At 40.6% G+C, this 20,936-nt stretch overlaps 1 protein-coding gene across 50 annotated transcripts in view; it reads right to left on the bottom strand.

The window, feature by feature from the left end:
- The window catches only part of TSC1 (TSC complex subunit 1), a 53,696-nt gene that overhangs the window by 17,463 nt on the left and 15,297 nt on the right, over window positions 1–20,936 (bottom strand). For 9 of the 50 annotated variants that reach the window (XM_074016128.1, XM_005580552.4, XM_065529939.1 and 6 more), the window contains 10 exons: window positions 20,022–20,207; window positions 18,291–18,394; window positions 16,975–17,127; window positions 14,761–14,905; window positions 12,905–13,059; window positions 12,449–12,522; window positions 3,674–3,849; window positions 2,863–2,978; window positions 2,412–2,523; window positions 1,990–2,111 (listed from right to left, as the gene is read on the bottom strand). In XM_074016128.1, coding sequence (XP_073872229.1) covers window positions 1,990–2,111; window positions 2,412–2,523; window positions 2,863–2,978; window positions 3,674–3,849; window positions 12,449–12,522; window positions 12,905–13,059; window positions 14,761–14,905; window positions 16,975–17,127; window positions 18,291–18,394; window positions 20,022–20,127 — 1,263 coding nt within the window. In that variant the 5' untranslated portion in view covers window positions 20,128–20,207. Of the gene's footprint in view, window positions 1–1,989; window positions 2,112–2,411; window positions 2,524–2,847; window positions 2,979–3,673; window positions 3,850–12,448; window positions 12,523–12,904; window positions 13,060–14,760; window positions 14,906–16,974; window positions 17,128–18,290; window positions 18,395–20,021; window positions 20,208–20,936 lie in introns of all 50 variants that reach the window. The other 41 variants (XM_015436281.3, XM_065529932.1, XM_005580547.4 and 38 more) reach the window with 13 other exon arrangements.

Raw genomic sequence — 20,936 nt, 5'->3', positions numbered from 1 at the left:
CTGCCTCCTAGGCTCAAGCCACCCTCCATCAGCTCCCCAAGTAGCTGGGACTACAGATGTACACTACCACACCTGGCTTTTTCTTTTCTTTCTTTTTTTTTTTTTTTTTTGGTAGAGATGGGGTTTTGCATGTTGCCCAAGCTGGTCTTGAAGCAATCTACCTCCCTTGGACTCCCGAAGTGCTGGATACAGGAGCGAGCCACCATGCCCAGCCGCAAAAAGTAAACATATGTTGACAGACTTTTCAAATACTCGTCTTTGTTATTACACCAAAATTTGACAAGTGGTAGTTTCTTGAAGTTACAAAGTGAAATTTGAAACCACATCAATGAGATTTTCCTATGTTAAAACCCACTAGTCTACCTTGTACTTTTTTTGTGTGTGTGTGATGGAGTCTTGTTCTGTTGCCCAGGCTGGAGTGCAGTGGTGTGATCTTGACTCACTGCAACCTCTGCCTCCTGGGTTCAAGTGATTCTCCTGCCTCAGTCTCCCGAGTAGCTGGGATTACAGGTGCCTGCACCATACCCAGCTAATGTCTGTATTTAGTAGAGATGGTGTTTCAGCACATAGGCCAGGCTGGTCTTGAACTCCTGACCTCAAGTGATCCACCCGCTTCAGTCTCCCAAAGTGCTAGGATTACAGGTGTAAGCCACTGCGCCCAGCCTGCTTTGTACTTTGAATGTGCTTTTTACCTATGCCTGATTCTGCAACATCATACATTGGACATTCTGAAAATATTGGCTCACCAAGTTATTCACATATTCCAAATGTTGAAACACTTCATTACACAATATCAAAAACTCAAATTACTAACTAAGCTTCCAAAGACTTTTCAATTTCATAAAAGTCTTGGGGCAGCTATCAAGTTCATGGTGGCATATACACGTTTTTTAATATCCTAATTTCCACCTGAGAGTTGAATTTTATTGTTGGCAACAAATACTGTCAGTTGTTTATCTTGAAGTTACATACTCAGCTCATCATTTAAGAAACTGCCTGCCATATATCCAAGTCTGAATAACCAGTTTGTAAGACAGCTGTTCTTTCGAATAAAACTGGCACTCCATGAAAAAAGACAGCTAGTTCACCTCTCAATTCAAATAATTGCATATGCAGTATATGTGCCTTATGCATATTTTCTATCTTGCCACAAAGAATATTACACATACATGTTCTCAAGGGCTAAGATTTAATAAAATTAATAATGGTTACTGCTTAATACAGAACATTCAACTTTTTAAATTTTTTTTTTTATTGTTTTTAATGGAGAGAAGATGTCAGGGAAGAATACAAGGCCTCCTAGGATAGGACACTTCAATGCCTGCCTTGATTCAGGCTAAGTTGCCACCATTTCACCCCCCATCATATTTGTGCCATCAGTGCAGATGCCAACCCAGTGGGAAAGGCAAATGACAGCTTAGTGTTATGAAAGTGGGATTGGTCAGGTGTGGTGGCTCAAACCTGTAATCCCAGGATTTTGGGAGGCCCAGGTAGGAGGATCGTTTTGAGCCCAGGAGTTTAAGACTAGCTTGGGCAACATAGTGAGACCTCACCTCTACCCAAAAAAAAAAGAGTTAGCCAGGCATCATGGCACATGCCTGTAGTCCCAGCTACTTGGGAGGCTGATGCAGGAGGATTGCATGAGTCTGGGAGGTCAAGGCTGCAGTGAGCCATGATCGTGCCACTGCACTCCACCCTGGGCGACAGAGCAAGACTCTGTCTCAAAAAAAAAAAAAAAAAAAAAAAAAGGTAGGTTTGACCTGCTGGATTCCCTACAAGAGTTCTTCCAAAGCAGAGTTTTGGAACCACCCAGGGGTCAGCAGATCACACCTTGAGAGCAGCTTGTTAGTCTATTTTCAATTATTCTGATTAAAACCCATTGCATTTTAGGTCAGAATTCTATCTGGCATAATTAGGCTTCTCAAAGTGAGGCTTTCAAGTGAGTCACTGTGCCTTGGGCAGAGGGATAGCAGATGAGTTGGATCGCACCTTCCTGGGGGGTGTGGCTGTGGCCTGGGGGAGTGAAATGTGCACGTAGTCATCCGAATGACAGAGTGGGGCTGGAGGAGGAGAGGTTGCTGGGGTTCCCAGAGGAGTTCCTTTTCCACCTGCTTAGAGACAAGGGCAGAACATATATGAACACTGAGCCCAACTATTAGAAAAACTGCCAATTTTTTTTCAGCCTATTACAATAAATAAAGCTGCTAGAGTTAACTTTCTAGGGATCTAGATCAGTCTCTCTCTCTTTTTTCAGGTTCACTTTACACATTCTGAAAGCCCCAGGGATTTGCAATAAGTGTCAAAAACAGGTTTACAACTGCAAGTGGTCCCTTAGATCTGAAAGAGAGCTCCTCCTGCCATTAAAAGCAGGCCAAAACCAACCAATCAAATCCAACCTAAGACATACATACCAGTTGTACCAAAGACTTTACTGTAAGGGTGTGACAGATCAGGTGGGACATTTCCAGGAGAAGTTGGAGGAGTGGTCATACCACAAACCATAGATGGGCTCCAAAGAGTAGCCTGGGAAGTTAATAAAATACATCAGCAGTGGCAAAGGAATGCTAAGTCATCCACAAGGTTTACATCCATGGCCAGTGTTCAGCTTAAATTTAGCTTTTTCAATTAGAAAAAGGCATCTTATTAAAAGTGTATCAAGAAACAAGTTGCATTTTATAAATCAAGACTTCAAGATGAATCTAAGAGGCAACAGTAACTTTCTTTGCTAATATGATGGATCCTTAAAAGTGACTCCTGAAATGAGCAGTGTGAAATTTTCCCAACCACATACTCAATCTGACCCAAAGGGTCAGCTTCACCAGAAAGCAGAGGAGAAAGCAGGCACACCAATTGACACCATACTTGTGGTGGTTCAGTTATCAGCCGTGTAGATGGGGAACTCAGAGTCTGAGGTAGCTGCCCTGGCGTATTTAACAACATCAGCCGAGACGTGGAGTAAGGGGTAGAAGTAGCACACCCTAAAATGGAAGGGAAGAACACAGGGGGTTAGTGTGTGGTTTTAGATTATTCTGATTAAAAAAAAAAAAAGATGATCCTCTAGACCATTTGATAATATTCAATTCTCTGTACCTAAAAAATCTGAGGGACTTAACTGACATCCTTGGGGACAAAGTAACATTTCAGAGTTTCTTTAAATGCTCCTTTGAAATCAAGCTCAATAAGGTTTGATGTCTCATTAAGCCTCAAGATAACTTGAAAAAGCACAGTACGGATAACAGCTTCAGTGAGTGCGACCCACAAATGAAGCCTAGATTTTTATACGAATCCAAGTCTAAATTGTTCTGACTCATTCCAACTGTGTCAGTGCTACAGCCACCAGAGCTTCACTCTAACTGTCTGAAAATCACAAAGATTCCCTTATGAGGTAGAGCCTGGAAGTCAAATACTTGAACCCATTTTCTTTGTTAAGGGTTGGAGACACGTCACCAACTCTGTTGGCATACAATTAGGTAGGAGACCAAGGATATCTAAATTAAACTTGAAGGAGAAATTATTTAGAAGAAAATGGAGGGATATGCAAATTTAAAATATTTTGGGAAAAATTCCTAGGAACTGAACTAAGTCTTACTCCAGAAAAGAAAGTCAACAAAGACAAATAATGTTTTCCAGAGACAAAGTTGCAAAACAGATAAGTACCAAAGACACTTTTTACCATAGCTATTCTGTGTGTCAACATAAGGGCTGGTGGTGACATCGGCTGAACGATGAGGAAAGCGAGCTGAGATTTGGTGAGACACAGAATAGCCATCTTCATATGAGGCTTCTGTGGGATCCAGAGAGATTTTGGCACACTCGATCACAACATCATGAGTTTCTAATCTCTTCCACCTGTAAAAGGTAATGAAAGTTAAGAAATACAAACTACTTCAGAGTTAAATTAAATACTTCAGAGTGTCAACTCAGTGCCAGCCACGGAACTCTGATAGCAGAGAACAAGCAGGACCATGCCAGCCCAAGTCTGAAACAATTCTAGTACATAAAGAAATAGCCATTCATTTTACAGTCCTATACCTTCCCTGTTTAAAATGGTTATATCAAGTTAACAAGCTAATCTGAAACAAAAATTTCCTCACTAGGCACAGCCTCAAAATGGAAAAATGGAACGTAAGCTATGCAGTAGAGTAGCAGGCAGGGAAAAATGCCCTTTGGAACAAAGGTCATCAAAAAACAGGGAGACCTGAAAACTGCCAAGCAGCTGAGGCTGACTTAAGGTCTCCTATCAAGGCCTCAGGTGTCAAATCCATCCCTAGACCAGAAACAGAGTATAAAAGACAAACTTAAGAAAGTCCAAGATAATTTTCTTTTCTTTTTCTTTTTTTTTCTTTTTTTTTTTTTTTGAGATGGGGCCTCCCTCTATTACCCAGGCTGGAGTACGGTGGCATGATTGTGGCTCACTGCTACCTCCAACTCCTAGGCTCAGGGATCCTCCTGCCACAGCCTCCCAAGTAGCTGGGACTACAGGCACATACCACCATGCCTGGCTAATATTCTTACAGAAATGGGGTCTCACTTTGTTGCCCATGCTGGTCTCAAAATACTGGCCTTAAATGATCCTTCCACCTTGGCCTCCCAAAGTGCTGGGATTACAGGCATAAGCCACCGTGCCCGGCTGAAGGCATGATTTTTTAAATCAATGTTAGTATGGCATAATTTGCTTACAATAAAATTAATCAATCTTGCTAAGTTTTGACAAAAGTCTCGATCATAATGAAGAACATTTCCATCACCCCAAAAGTTCCTTTGTGCCCTTTGTGATCAGTCTCTTCCCCCACTTCTTGCAACCATCGATCTGCTAAAAGCATGTTTTTTCAGGGGGTATAATAATAGTTATTCTATAGAACATATCCCTTTGGTTGAACTTTGGGTTATTTCCTTTCTTCTTTCCATTACAAGCTGTGCTGTGCTGAACACTGTTGTATGTCTTGACATACATATAGAAGTGAGCCACCATGCCAGCCTCCCATAAGGATTTTTTTTTTTTTCTTTTGAGACACAGTCTCGCTCTGTCACCCAGGCTGGAGTGCAGTGGCGTGATCTCAACTCACTGCAACCTCCACCTTCTGGATTCAAGCGATTCTCCTCCCTCAGCCTCCCAAGTAGCTGGGATTCCAGATGCCCGCCATCATCCCCAGCTAATTTTTTGCATTTTTAGTAGAGATGGGGTTTCACCATGTTTGCCAGGCTGGTCTTGAACTCCTGACCTCAGGTGATCCACCTGCCTTGGCCTCCCAAAGTGCTGGGATTACAGGCATAAGCCACTGTACCAGGCCGAGAATATTTTTAAAACTGTCTTAAAGATTCCTGTTATGTGATCCATGGTTTCACTTCTAAGAATTTATCCTATAGAAACAGACATACAACAATGTCCAGCACAGCACAGCTTGTAATGGAAAGAAGAAAGGAAATAACCCAAAGTTCAACCAAAGGGATATGTTCTATAGAATAACTATTATTACACCCCCTGAAAAAGCATGCTTTTAGCAGATCGATGGTTGCAAGAAGTGGGGGAAGAGACTGACCACAAAGGGCACAAAGGAACTTTTGAGATGGTGGAATGTACTTTATTATGATTGGGACTTTTGTCAAAACTTAGCAAAATTGATTAATTTTATTGTAAGCAAATTATGCCATACTAAAGTTGATTTTAAAAACCATGCTCAAGGCCGGGTGCGGTGGCTCGTAGCTGTAATCCCAGCATTTTGGGAGGCCGAGGCAGGCGGATTACTTGAGGCCAAGTTCAAGACCAGCCTAGGCAACGTGGCAAAACCCCACCTTTAAAAAAAAGACAAAAAAAAAAAAAAAAAATTAGCCAGGCATGGTGGCATGCACCTGTAATCCCAGCTACTTGGGTGGCTAAGATTCGAGAATCACTTGAACCTGGCAGGTGGAAGTTGCAGAGAGCCAGGAAAGCGCAACTGCACTCCAGCCTGAGCAACAGGGCCAGACTCTGAAAAAAAAAAAAAAAAATGATGCTTTCAGCTGGGCACGGCGGCTCACACTTGTAATCCCAGCACTATGGGAGGCCAAGGCAGGAGGATCACTTGAGGCCAGTGGTTCAAGACCAGCCTGGGCAACAAAGTGAGACCACACCCCATCTCTACAACAACAACAACTGGGCGTGGTGGCATATGCTCATGGTCTGGCCACTCAGGAGGCTGAGGTGGGAGGACAGCTTGACCCTGGGAGGTTGAGGCTGCCATGAGCCATATTGTGCCACTGCACTCCAGCCTGGGCAACACAGCAAGACTGTCTCAGGAAAAAAAAGAAAAAAAAATCATGCTTTCCAAGTGCCTGTACTCTCAGCCACCGGGGAGGCTGAGGCAGGAGGATCACTTGAGCCCAGGAGTTCGAGATTGGCCTGGGCAACATAGCAAGACCCTGCTGCAAAAAATAATAATACTTCCAAACATTAAATGACATAAAATGCTTATAATATAATCTTAAATGAAAAAAGACACAAAGTTATCCAGAGACACACCCGCAAATAGATCTGACTGTAGTAAGTATTCAAATTAAAAGAACTGAAGTTACAAACAATGTTCATTTATTCTTTCAACTCTTCAGTATTTGTCAAACATTCTATAAAGGCCCTAATAATTAACAGAATATTTAAAATTAAACGCCTAGTCAAGTATAAACTATTTCCTTTTAGACAACATAACTTTGCTCTATGTGTTTCTAAGGTGGTTAGTAACTCCATCAGAGATTTGCATTTTTTTTCCGAGTTTACAGAAAACAGCACAGCAACACTAAGGGCACTCCATAGGTTTACCTTAACAAAACATGTGCTCCTACACAACTGCTGTAGAAAGCTTATTATATCTTAGATGCTGAAAATATGGTATTAAATACAGAAAAGAAAGTATCCAGGGCATGGGGAGAATATAAGGCAGCTTCACTAAGGAGTAAGTATTTCGATTTCAGGGCTGCCTCTTCATTCACTACCTGGGTTCTCACTGCCTGTGGGATCTTGTTAATGGGGACAGGCTCCTATTTATGCATTCTCAGCATGACTCGAAAGTGATTAAGTGAGAGCAGGCGTTAGGACACATGCGTACACATAAGAAGATTGATTTTAGAGGAGAAAATGAGAATCATAATAAAAGAGGAATACATTTAAATGTTTTATTTTAATCAAAGTAATTTATGCACTTACAATATTTCCCTGATTCTTAAAAGGACTTTTCATATTTTAATATCTAAAACTGGGAACCATCGTCTAATCAAATGCATGTTAGTTTACTTGGCATTTTTTTCCTTCTCAGGTGTATATAAAATAGAATTACACCACACATCTAACGGCATCTGAGATCCAATGTAATATGGTAGTTTAAAAAGTCAATACAGTACTGAAGTTTCCTCCCATCCCTTCCCCCTGCAACCACTCTGGCAGCTGCTTCCAATTCTGTTAGCTGAATTGTTATCCTGCCTCTATAGTTCTCAAGGATATGCCCTGTGCTTTTAATTTCATGATTTATAAATTACAGACACCATCTATTAACTTACTATTATGGGAAGTGAGGATTGAGATCTCTTCCATATATCCTTTCCCTCCTCCTCAATGCTCTCAAAATAAATATGTAACTGTTCTTGTTGTTTTCAAAATTGATTTCAACATTATGACTACCTAAGTACTACTCATGGCTGAGCCACAGAGTATACTATGATAATATTTCCTTTATTGTAAGTTTTAATTGTTCTGTGTCTCTTCCTCACCTTTTTGTGTGTCTATTGCTAATTTTTCCTAAATGTATTCTAACAGCTCTGAAACAATGCCTAATATAACTTTTATTAATGAAATGCAAAGAATACACCAGGATCATTCCTCATCTCCCTGAAGAGCTCCCTTCTGGAGCACTTTCTCCCCCGCTTCAGATTGGACAGGCTGCTCTCAGCACTGCCTGTTATCCTGACACTTTCCCTGGACATGGTCCTGTAAAAGGGTCATGATCAGGCTCCAGTCCCCTGGATTCTGTCTTCCTCTTTCATGATTTTACTCTCATTTTGGTGGAATACATGCTCCAGTCATTAACTGAGGAAGGATATATGGGAAGGAAATTTGAGTCCATGCATATCTAAAAGTGTCTCATATTTGATAGACGAGTTGGCTGGCTATAGAATTCTAGTTGAAAACCTTTTTCTCACAATTTTGAAGGTATTTCAGAAGCTAATAGCATTCTGATTTCTGATCCTTATTAATGTGATTTTGTTTTTTTCTTTCTCTGAAAGGTTAATCCCTGGTACTTTAAAATTCTACAACACTGAGACCTAGTTGGGCACCAGGTAAGCCCCTTTAATCTGGAAACTCACATCCTTCAATCCTAGGAATTTTTTTTGTTGTATTATTTCTTTTACAATTTCTTTCTCCACCAAAGTTTTCTTCTCTCTCTCTTTTTTTCTGAGACAGAGTCTCGCTCTGTCACCCAGGCTGGAGTGCAGCAGCACAATCTCAGCTTACTGCAACCTCCGCCTCCTAGGTTCAAATGATTCTCCTGCCTCAGCCTCCCAAGTAGCTGGGATTACAGGCACCCACCACCATGCCCGACTAATTTTTTGCAGTTTTAGTAGAGACGAGGTTTCACCATGTTGGCCAGGCTGGTCTCAAACTCCTGACCTCAAGAGATCTGCCCGCCTCAGCCTCCCAAAGTACTAGGATTACACGTGTGAGCCACTGCACCCGGCTCTTCTTTAAAAAAGAAAAAAAATTTAATTGGATGTTGGGACTTTCTGGGCTGATCATTCTAAATTTCTATTCTGCTCATATTACCCAGCTCTATCCTTTGGTTCTGCTTTCTGAGATATTTATCTATATCTTGGAAAAGCTGATGTCTGAGATATCAACTTTATCTCCCAATTCTTTTACTGAAATGTTTATTTTGGCTATCATTTTTAATTTTGAAGAGTTCTTTTAGTTTCAAAATGGTCTTTTTCTGTGGCATCCTGCTGCTTACATACGCACAGATGCCTTATCTCTGTGGCTATGGTAATATTTGGTAATATATTTGGTAATATCAATAAAATATTACTATGGTAATATTTTCTTCTGCTCTATCATTATGGTTTTGTTCTAGCTCTCTTTTCTCCTCTTTATGTTGGTGTCTGTCTTTAGTGTTAAAACCTTCTTCCAAAGCCAAGCAATCTGCCTAGCCAAGATGAGTGAGGCTCTCTATAAGCTGACTAAGGAATCTTCCAAGTTAATATAGTTGGTTGAACGTATGCACCCAACTGTACAGCCTCCTGGAATCCCACTGTCTATAGTAAAGACTTCTTTGTTTTTCAATATAAACCCACAAGGAGGAGAACAGGAGAGAGAGAACAGAACCAGAAGTTTTTGAAACTAAAATACAGACAGGTAAGTGGTAACTGACACTACAAATCCACAAAAGCAGAATCCTAAGCTGCCACTGTCTCAAAGTGAAGAGTCAACTGATTATACTATAGAATCCTTAAAATCATAAGGAATTTACAGCATCTGGTACTTCTGAAACAGCAGATGAACAGCAGGTAGACAAGGGGAGCTAAAATACTGAAGACAGGGTGAAAACCACTGGAGGAGCAGTCACAGCCCCTGGGTCCTGCCCCAACTCTACACTCCTGAGCAACAGTTCTTTTTTCACCAGAAATCTGGATTATTCTCTAGAGAGAATAAAACAAGGAATGCCTGGATAAGGTATTCCAGAAATAGTTGAGGGCATGAGTGTCATTCCAAATAAGGGGATTAAGTGAAGCATATACATCCTAAATGCCAAGACCACCAACCCCTCCTCACTACCCGCCTCTTTCCCCCTAGAGGCAGTCAGATGCTTACCAGTCTGAAAATCAGAAGACTATTTTCTAAAAAATGTGACCAGCTCAAGAAGAAAACAATACCAACACCACTATTTCCAACAGATGCTCAGTTCAACATACAACAAAGCTCAAAGTCAACAAGTCCCACCACTGTGAACAAAGCTGTTTTGTCTCCCCATATATAAACAGTTTACTAGATCCTTGCAGAAGGCCTCAAAGATTTAAAAAGAATAACACAAAACAGAAAAGAAGGAAGCTTAAAAGAAACAGACTATGCAGGGAAAAGAAAACTCCTTATATATGTACATAGTCATGTGTCACTTGACGACAGTGACACGTTCTGAGAAATGCATCTTTAGGCAATTTCTTTGTTGTGTGAACATCAGAGTGTACTCACACAAACCTAGATGTTACAACCTCCTAGGCTACAAACTTGCACAGCACGGTACTGTACTAAATACCGTAGGTAACTGTAACACAACAGAAGGTATTTGTGTATCTAGACATATCTGAACACAGGAAAGGTACAGTAAAGATGTGGTGGTATAATCTCACGGAACCACTATCATCTGTGGAGCCCATCATTGACTGAAATGTCATTATGCGGTGCATAGATGAACTGGATTTCTAGAAGGAAAGACAGAGAAAACAGGAAATCAAGCACAAAATAACTAAAGAAAATATCATAGAACTTGAAGAGCTTCCAGCTTAAACAATGAGAATAGATTCACACCAACGTACATCACTGGAAATTTCAGAATATTATGACAACAAAGAGAACACCAGCTCCCCTAGAGAAAAACACAGCAAATACAGATGATCAGAAATTCCAAGAGCAACATTGGAAGCAGGGTGGCAATGGAATAATACCTTCAAATTACTAACTCTCAACCTGTAAGTCTACACCAGCCAAACAACTGCATCCCTCCTCAAAAAGCTCCTAGATGATATGTCCTATTAAACAAGAGTAAACCAAGAAGACAAGATGCAGGAAATGAGAGATCCTGCACAGGAGAGAGGCGAAGGAAACCCAGGATGACAGCTGGGTACTAGGTACAGACGAGAACCAGTTTGGATCAGAACAGTACCTCCCAAGAGACAGGCATGTCTCAAAGTTCCTGCTGTCCTGCACTATCTTTTTAATGAGGGACAGAGCCAGGTGACCCTGGCCTGTATAACTTGTCTGTACTTAGCTTGTCTTAACTACATACTGATGAAATTCCTACTCTCCCTTCTCTGCTTGATCAGCAAAGGACATTCATTTTATCCCACAGAAGGATTCTGTCTGACCTATTCCTGGGAGCTGAAAGCAGGCACAGAGAGCAGCCTCCCCGCCTGCCATATTTCACGCATGTCCAGTACCTTGTCCTTGCTAGAAGCTTTGCCAGACGCTGTGATGAGGGTAAGCCTTGTGTTTCCCAGACTCATTCATGACCTTGTGCGTTGACTTCCCAGAAGGGGCTGTGAAACCTCAGGGACAGTGAAACCACACCAAGATTCATATGTGCTGCTCCTCCTCTCATCTCCTGCAAACCTTCAACTACTAGTGACAAGACTGACCTTCTCTTAACTAGGCTTTGCTTCCTAATCAACTAGCTTTTTCAAAACAAAGCAATACCTACAGTAAAACTATAAAGAAAAGCAAGAGAATGATTAAAAGCAACAATGGTAGTTGCCTCTGAGGTAGCAGGGAGAAAGAAGAGGTTCTCCATGGGGAGCCTCTAAGGTAATGTTCTGTTTTGTTAAGCTAGGTGCCAGCTACATGTGTTTTTGTGTCATTATCAAACTTTATATACACATTTTCTGTACTTCTCTACATATATCTCACACTAAACTGCTTTAAGCTGGCTGAGGCTCTGTGTGGTAGAGGCAGTGTCTGTGGAGAGGTAAGATTCGCTGTTGGGGGATCAGGCAGTGAGCCAGCTTTTTCAGCAGGAGATCCCCAAGTGCCAATATCCATGGGTCAGTTTCCCCAGAAAGGGCCGGGTCTCCTAAGTGGGGAGCATAATAAGCCTGGCTACCAGGCACAGACAAGCAGAGGGATGGAGCTGGGCCTCCCACAGCTCAGTCTGTAAATTTCCTCTATCTCCCTCACTCTTACCCTCAGTTCCACTCTCCACTGTGCCTGGAATCCTCCAATCAAGGGTCTCAAAGGTTCAGTTTTTCCAAAGAACATACCTGGGGAACTCTGTAGGGCCCTGGGGAGGATGGTAGTCACCTGGTTTTGCAGAGTGGAGAAAGGACCTCAGGGACTCCAAATAATATAGGACTCCCTGAAGTCCCTTCTCCATTCTGCAAAGCCAGATTTATGTATTTACTGCAATCCCCTTGTTTTTAGCCATGTGCTTCACCTCCTTCATCGCCCCATCACTGGCACTACTGAGGTGTAAGCCTTTCTGGGGGACAGGCACTTGTGCTGCAACTTTCTCCACTCTGCTAAATGTTATTAAATGTCCTCCACCTGTGAAGAGTATGTTTTAAACTCACACAAATTTTAGCTGTACGAGTGCTTCCAAGCGGACTGATTCTGTAAGTAGAACATCTATATTCCCAAATATACCTCAACAGGGATTACCTCCTAGATCACATTTTCAATCTCTCAAAAGATTCTTTAAAATTTTGACACTAGTTTCTATACCTTCGAGGGTCCAGTTCATGGTCCTTGGATCCAGTCACTAATTCCGGATGAATTCGCACATGCTCCATCATTGGCTAGAAGAGTTGAGTTGACAAATTATAAAGGGCTGAATGTTTGTGGAACATCCAAACAATGGAATATTAGTTGACAATAAAAAGGAATGAAGTACTGATACATGTTACAACACGGATGGAACCTTAACAACATTACACTAAGTTAAAGAAGCCAGTCACAAAAGACCACATATTATATGATCCCATTTACACAAACTGTCCAGAATAGGCAAATCTATTAAGACAGAAAACAGATTAGTGGCTGCCTAGGGACTGGAGTTGGGAGGAAGAAAACGGAATTTCTTTTCAAAATTTCCCTGTCTGCCATTAAATACAAAAGGTATAAATGCAGCCTATCTAAACAGTATGCTAAGTAGCAAACAAACAAGCAGTTTTAATTTACCTTGACCACTTCTTCAAAAGTCTCCAGGTTTTCTTTCATACTGTAATGAGAACGCAAAAAGGAGACAAAGTTGCAAGGGTACATTCCATAAAGGCGATGAAAGAGTGCGTACACACTGGCATGGAGATGGACGAGATAGACTTCCGCCACGTGGCCTGGAAAAGGAACCCGTTGAGAAGAGCCTCTTAGTTGGACACAGATTGAGGTGTGCAAAACAGATATAAACAAGTGGCTGCCAGCATGACTTTTTATCTACGTATATTCCCACCTCACTCCAAAGACAAGAAGAGTGGTTTTCTTTTTTTTTTTTTTTTTTTTTTTTCCAGACGGAGTCTTGCTCTGTCGCCCAGGCTGGGGTGCTGTGGCCGGATCTCAGCTCACTGCAAGCTCCACCTCCCGGGTTTACGCCATTCTCCTGCCTCAGCCTCCCGAGTAGCTGGGACTACAGGCGCCCGCCACCTCGCCCGGCTATTTTTTTGTATTTTTTAGTAGAGACGGGGTTTCACTGTGTTAGCCAGGATGGTCTCGATCTCCTGACCTCGTGATCCACCCGTCTTGGCCTCCCAAAGTGCTGGGATTACAGGCTTGAGCCACCGCGCCCGGCCTTAGTGGTTTTCTAAAACGCAAATAAATCTGGACACACCAGACACCCTTATCTCAAATCCATCAATGGCTCCCTATAACCTTTGGATAAACTCTAGTCTACTAGTGTCATCCATGAAAGCCCTTCCTGATCTAACTTTTGCCCTCCTCTCCAGCCACTGCCCAAAAAGGATCCCAAACATTCTCACAATACTGAACTATCTTTATGATGACAGATCTCTGTAAAATTTATACTTTTCCACTGCTGAATTCAGCATGAGCTTCCTGAGAAAAAAAACCATCTTACTCATCTCTCGGTGCTTTGCACTGAACCTGGTATTTAACAAGCACTCAATATTTACAGAATGAATGTGTGAGAATCTTTTAAATCAGTATGTAGTCTTAGCTATGTAGATTTATAATTACAGAGTGAAAAAAACTATTATCTAGAAATTAGCTTAAAGAACTAAGAGTGAAAGAAATTGAACATCTTAATTTAGCCTTACCTAGACCCTGTGGAAACCCATGGCCACAGTATACGTAAAGTTTCTCCACAATAATGAACAGACCATTCCTTTCTCCCAAAGATTCTACTAAACAAGCAGGCACCACGTGGGCCTATGCTTGTAACTGAATCCTGTACAGGAAGCCACAGTGTTCTGTCTCATAGGTCTGACAGACTTCACCCTTTTGATAGGAATACCTCACACTGGGATAACCCAAAGATTCCAAATTTCATATGCTTACAGCTTCTGATTCCTTTGATAGAGCTCTGCTACCTGCCGATAGGGGAAAAAAATAACCAAAAAAACCCCACTGCATTTGAAATTGGAGTGCTAATCACGACACATCGCATTTCCCTCTGACTCCTACGGTACAACAAGTAGGTTCTCAAACCTGACATTTGTGCTCTGTCACAACACAGCAGAAAAGGAAGACAGAAATGTCCCACAAGCTTAGTCCTGTACTGCTGCAATACAGACGGAGGCTGCTTTTCAGTTAATCAACAATCATGAAGTTTTACATCCTACTGCTCAATTTCTCTGACAACCAATCCTTTTAAGCCAACAAAATTAAAAAGTTATCTCAACAGTCATGTTTCTTATATGTGCCTGTAGTGGATGCACCCAAGGTATTCCCTCATCTGTCTGGTAAAAACCACTCATTTCAGCTATAAAAGTCTACATGTCCATTCCTTACAGCATATGAGCAATTAATCAATAACGAAAGCATTCACCTCACAGGGCCCAATAGGTATATGAGGAGATCTGTACCTGGTTTCTTCAGACACCATGATGAAAGACGGCCAAAAATGTCAAAGAAATCAAGAAGATGCTGTTTCCCAGACTGTGGAATCATTGGTAGCATGGTTATCAACACCAAGACGCCTGTTGTGAGGACAACGACGTCAGTGTCCATCTGCAGGAGAAAAGGTCAAACAGGAAACGTCTGTCAGGCACTGGCACCAGGATCGGCATTGTACAGTATGTGAAGAGGCTCTAAACACTGAGAGAATCACAAATCACAAGTTGACTCACATACTCATTTCCCTATCCATACGGATTACTGAGGGGACAACATTCAAAGAGACTCAACAGGAACACTGAGACCCAGCTCTACTGTAATGAGTCAGTGAGGACCATTTACAACACACCTATGCAAAGGTATCCAGGAGATGAGTTCAAACTTGACTTGGGGACACTCAAGTCCTGAAGCCTTAGGATGCCCTATTTATAGCACTTGGATGAAAACAAAAGGAGTTGCTCTTCAACAAAACACAGGAGCACTGCTCTGTTTTCATTCATTCAACCAAATCTTAAGATATTTACTTTTTGTTAATTAAAAAAAAAAAAACAAAAAAACACTACACATTGACAAGTAACTTACTATTTTTTAAAGAACTACAACAGAAGTATAACTGAAGGAGAAATTAGTATAGCACTAACAAGTCAACTTAAAGGCTCACTTCAAAGCAGTATTTAGAGACCAGTAAATTAATATATATATATATGGAAACCTTTGAGTATGCCTATAGTTTAAATATTAAGTCAAATAAATAACTTCAGGCTAACTGAAGACACTTAACACCCAATGAATACTCAATCAACTCTGACTAGCTAGCTATAGCAGCTCACCTGAACCATAATTAAATCATGAATGTTTGCCAGGTAGGTGAAATTCAGATTTATGAAACAAGATATTAATCAAAAGACTACTATGTAGGTTAAGACATCCATTATTCCTATTAGAATAAGAATCTATGAGTCTGGGAATAAAGTTTTAAATATATTTTGATTTTTACATCAAGCATCAAGTCTTTCATTATGGAAGATATCCAGTAAGAATAATATATTGGTAGGAGAATTGAGAATATATGAGACTACATAATGATTCTCAGCAAAAAGAACTAGCCCTGATTTCATTTACCCTAACGGTCTAACTGAAGACTCGTCCATGATTAATATTCAAAACTTACTCTTTTGGAAAAGATAAGTGTTTTGCAATCTGAACTAAATGATGTGCCTCAAAATTAGATTATATTCTCATCAATCCATTAATTAGATGATATTCTCACCAATCCATTAATTAGATTATATTCTCATCAATCAATTTGCTTAAAAAACATTAAGTTGTTAAAACATTAAGTTGTTCCTATTTTTTCAGAATTAAACGCACGTTTTTATAATACCCTACCAATGTGACTCCTTGGGACCCACCTCTAGGGATAATAAAAGAGTTACCCTTCTTGGCAGACACAAAAATCAATTTGCATGGTGCTGTATCAGATGAATCCAATGGTACTGCCATCCTGGAACAAATACTACTGGATATTTTCATGTCTCTGTGAGGTACAGGCAGTTAATATTAACCACATTTTTCTTATTTTATAGATAGAAAACAAGTCCAGGAACTAAAACAGATTAAACAAATAACCCTGAGTATGGCTGCACACCACTGTTAAAACTAAAACCATAAAGTTCTATTTAGATTTTGACTCCCTATATAGAAAAATGAACTAAATTTAGTGCCAAAAATTGAATGCAACTTAGTAGAACTTACATCAACAAAATCTGAATTATAGCTGCAACCAGACCATATTCCTAAATGTTTAATAGAAACTTTAAGCCATTCTTCTATTAGCTAAAAGATAATTTAGAAACAGGGATTCCCAAAAGATAATCCAGGATATTTTTAAATGAGGGAAGGCTAAACGATGATGAAATCAAGAGGTTTGGAATAATGTAACATTGAACCCATCTGATCGAAATTTTTCCATACTTGCGTGGACGAGGTATTCAACAGTCACAGTGATATATTTGAGAACTTACTAAGTACCAACTCTAGACAACATTCTGTTTGAGAAAAGCCAAATGCCTAGAAGGTTTTAAACTCTAAAAGTTAAAATCTAGCTTCCTTGCTTTAAGTTACTTAAAATTTCAGAAACTACTCATAAAGCCATTTCATTCAAATCCTTACAAACATCCTACCTTGAGACATTTTAGTAAAGAAGGCAAAAGAGGTGCTTGAGACAGCTTATGCTTCCAAGATGGCTGCAGTCTTATGACATGACCCAGTAACGAGAGGATGGATAAACGAGTGGCGGCTTTACCCACATATTCATTAATCCTGTCCAAGAGGTGCTGAAAATGCAAAAGAAGAAGGGAAATCCTCACATGAATATATGAAGTTAACAAAAATAAAGACAACAATGATGTGCTCCAGTCTCTCAAGTCTTGTTCTAATGTAAAGCAAGGCTCATACAGATAAAAGATCAAATTCAGCATTTTAAAAATCACGTTAGCTAACAAAACACTGCTGCATTTGGCCTGACAAAAGGCAGCCAGTTTGCAACTCATGAAAAAGGATCCTACAATACATGCATGCAAAAAGGGGGAGACTTGTTCACAGTCCCTCAATAACCACTAGTGCCAAACTGTGTTAGGTTATTGAAGCCATGAGGGCATCCCGCTGGAAGCAGCCACTTATTGCTAGAGCAACCCAACCTACATGGTTTGATCTCAAGTATCAATTAGGTAGTAGAAGTAACGACTCAGACCAGAGTAAATAAAAAAACAAGATGGGCCAGGCGCAGTGGCTTATGCCTGCAATCCCTGCACTTTGGGAGGCTGAGGCAGGAGGACAGCATGAGGCCAGGAGTTCAAGGTTACAGTGAGCTATGATTGTGCCACTATGCTCCAGTCTGGGCAACAGAATGAGACCCCACCTCTTTAGAAAACAAAACAAAACAAGATGTACTGCAAAAGACATGCAATACAAGGTCTTCAAATCCTGGGGAAGTTGCTCTCATATACACACTTAAGACTTACCAAAGTCTGCAATAACAATGCTTTATTACCTACTTACTAAAAACAAAAGGAAAACATGAAGGAGCCCTCCAAGTACCTGGTGCTAGGAAACAAGACTCATTAATTTGCCATGTAAGTCCTTTGTACTTGAAGCTTTTCCATATTGATAAAAGTCTAAAAATCCTATTCAAAGTATGGGTTGAAATATGGGTATCTATGGGCCAAACCATCACTATACAATTATAGTACTGGAAATGTAAGATTTCTTTAAACAAGATCTTTAACAGTCTCTGAAATATGTTTTATTCTGTAAACTTTTCAAGAATCATGGGTCCTACAAATTAATTTTTATATATAGTTATAAACTGGGAACAATGTCATCAGTAGCACACAGAAATCAAAAGAATAAGCTCGGGATAAATTGCACAGTGGCCATGCACAGAAGCTGTTGTACTCATGGAGAACATATGAAATGCCTACGACACGTCAGCCGTTACCTTGTCATGTGGCTCTTGTAAGGTGGTCAGGATGTGCAACGCCGGCTGAGAGTTGGTTTCCAGGTAATAATCCACCAAGGTGTTTACAAGCATAGGACCACGGTCTAAATCAAGAAAAGGGCAATGGATGATACTTACTCCCCTTAACATCCTAAATTTACCTTACACAGCTGCCTGTCACAAAATCTAGAAAATATTTCTTTATATGCTATTCTAAGTGTTATGCAGCATTACATTTCTGCCTTCTTAATAATAGGATAATCCCAAGCTTATTTGCCTAAATATGCATAAAAACATATGAAGTCCTTTTATTTTTATTGCTTTTTTTTTTTTTTTGAGATGGAGTCTCGCTCTGTTGCCAGGCTGGAGTGCAGTGGCACAATCTCAGTTCAATGCAACCTCTGCCTCCTGAGTTCAAGCAATTCTCGTGCCTCAGCCTCCCCAGTAGCTAGCTGGGATTACCGGCGCCTGCCACCACGCCCGGCTAATTTTTGTTTTTTGTTTTTTTTTTTTTGAGATGGAGTCTCGCTCTGTTGCCCAGGCTGGAGTGCAGTGGCATGATCTTGGCTCACTGCAAGCTCCGCCTCCCGGGTTCACGCCATTCTCCTGCCTCAGCCTCCCGAGTAGCTGGGATTACAGGTGTGAGCTACCACACCCGGCCAATTTTTGTATTTTTAGTAGAGATGGGGTTTCACCATGTTGGCCAAGATGGTGTCGATCTCCTGACCTCATGATCCACCCACCTCGACCTCCCCAAGTGCTGGGATTACAGGCGTGAGCCACCACGCCCGGCCCTCTATTGCTTTTTTAATTACAAAAAATAATCCACATCTATTATTAAAAATTCAGGCGATGTAAAAGTACATAAAATAAAAGTGAAAGTGCTCCTCGCCACCTGCCTCCCAACCCACTCTTCACAGATAAACACCCTTAAGTTTAGAGTGTGTCTCTTCAAACCTTTTTCTACTTGTATAATCGCACACATGCAGCCCTCATGTCCACAGACGCAGACACAGTTTGTTCATGTGTGTTTTTTCCACTGAACAATGTGTTGTAACCGCCTTCCCATGTCAGCATCTATGGCCTATTTCATTTCTTTCCGTCCTCCAAGTGTTCTACTACATGGCTCCATATAACTAATTTAACCATTCACCTACTGAAGGATACTTGGGTTTTTCCAATTTCTCACTATACTTCACTCGAAGCTATAATAAGTTACAGATTCTTATAAATGGCCCAAATGGTATGTGTTTTAAAACTGATGATTGATACTCCAAACGGCTGAACATCAATTCACATTCCTGCTCACGGTGCCCATCTCTATACTCAGTATTTAATTTTGCCAACCTGGTAAGCAAAAAAGGGTACTATTTAAATTTGTATTTCTCATACTAAAAAGAGGTTAAGCACTTTTCATATTAAAAACCACGTATATGATTTACAGTTAAAGCGATGTCTGGAATTTGCTTTAAAATATTTGGAGGGTGGGAGAGTCGGGGAGGAAAGAATTTGAAACTGGGTTCATGGGGTTCACTACATGATTCTTACTTCATGTGTGGGCATACTTGAGTATTTCCATAATTGAAAGTTTAAAACACATATAGATACTCTCTTTGGGTGTTTAAAAAACTCTTCAGAAGATGAAAACTAAAATTATCAGCAGGATTCTAGTGGCTCTAAGTCAATCTCTTCTTTTTAGCAGATAAGCTAAAAGGATATTATTTTGCTAACCAGAATTGAGGTTCTCTTTAAAGACAGCTGTCACGTCGTCCCGCACACCCAGCATCGGGGAGTCCAGCATGGCGAGGAGCTCCCCGACATTCGCTTGTTGGGCCATTCTCTCCCTCAAAGGCACTGTGCCGGCTCCAGGACGTGTGCTACAGGTTCTGAAGGTTCTTCATTGGCGCCACTACCAGACTGAGAAAAAGGAAGATGAAGAGTCACTAAATGGCCCCATTTTTCTCCACAAAAAAAAAATACCTGCAAGACAAACCAATGCATGTGTTCAATGCAATGGAAAGTTTGGCCAGAATTCTCTGGTTCGAATAGTGAGTACATTTGGCTGAGAAAAGAAGATAAAGCATATGAATAATTCTTTGGCGAGTTTATGAAGAGGGTTTCTACAAAATACAACAATCAGAAAGAAACCTTAAAAACTGATACCAGTCACAGTAACTTAATGATAGGATAAAATCTAAGTTTTATTCCTACTTCTGATTCTACCTTGGGTTTTGGCTAAGACTGTATTTATATTTCAAATTATTGATCTAAAAAGCAGATAGTCTTTTTTCAGCAAAAGAACTAAATACATACTATTTCCTTATTGACAATCTCATCAATGGCTAAGAGTCAGTACAGCTGGTTAGGTCACAATTCTGTTAAGTCCAACACCTAGCATAAACTAGGGGTCATTTCTCTGTTTTAGCATACGCCTGTCATCTGAGACATCTAACTGCACATCCAAATACCACTGGCTGCAGGGAGGTATTCACAGATGGGCTCATCAGGGCAAACCTTCAAAAACTCACCCTTCAAAACTCAAGCTGTCTATGGTAGTAGAGCAGCTGCTTTATCTTGATATACAAAAAGCAGCTCATTCCCCAAGTGTTAACTATACACACTTATGATTTCTCCCTCACTTTGGTC

The sequence above is a fragment of the Macaca fascicularis genome, chromosome 15 (genome assembly GCF_037993035.2).
Source record: "Macaca fascicularis isolate 582-1 chromosome 15, T2T-MFA8v1.1".
Classification (NCBI taxonomy): Eukaryota; Metazoa; Chordata; class Mammalia; order Primates; family Cercopithecidae; genus Macaca; species Macaca fascicularis.
Note: the sequence above shows the minus strand (reverse complement) of the source record. Positions and strands in the feature narration are given on the sequence as shown.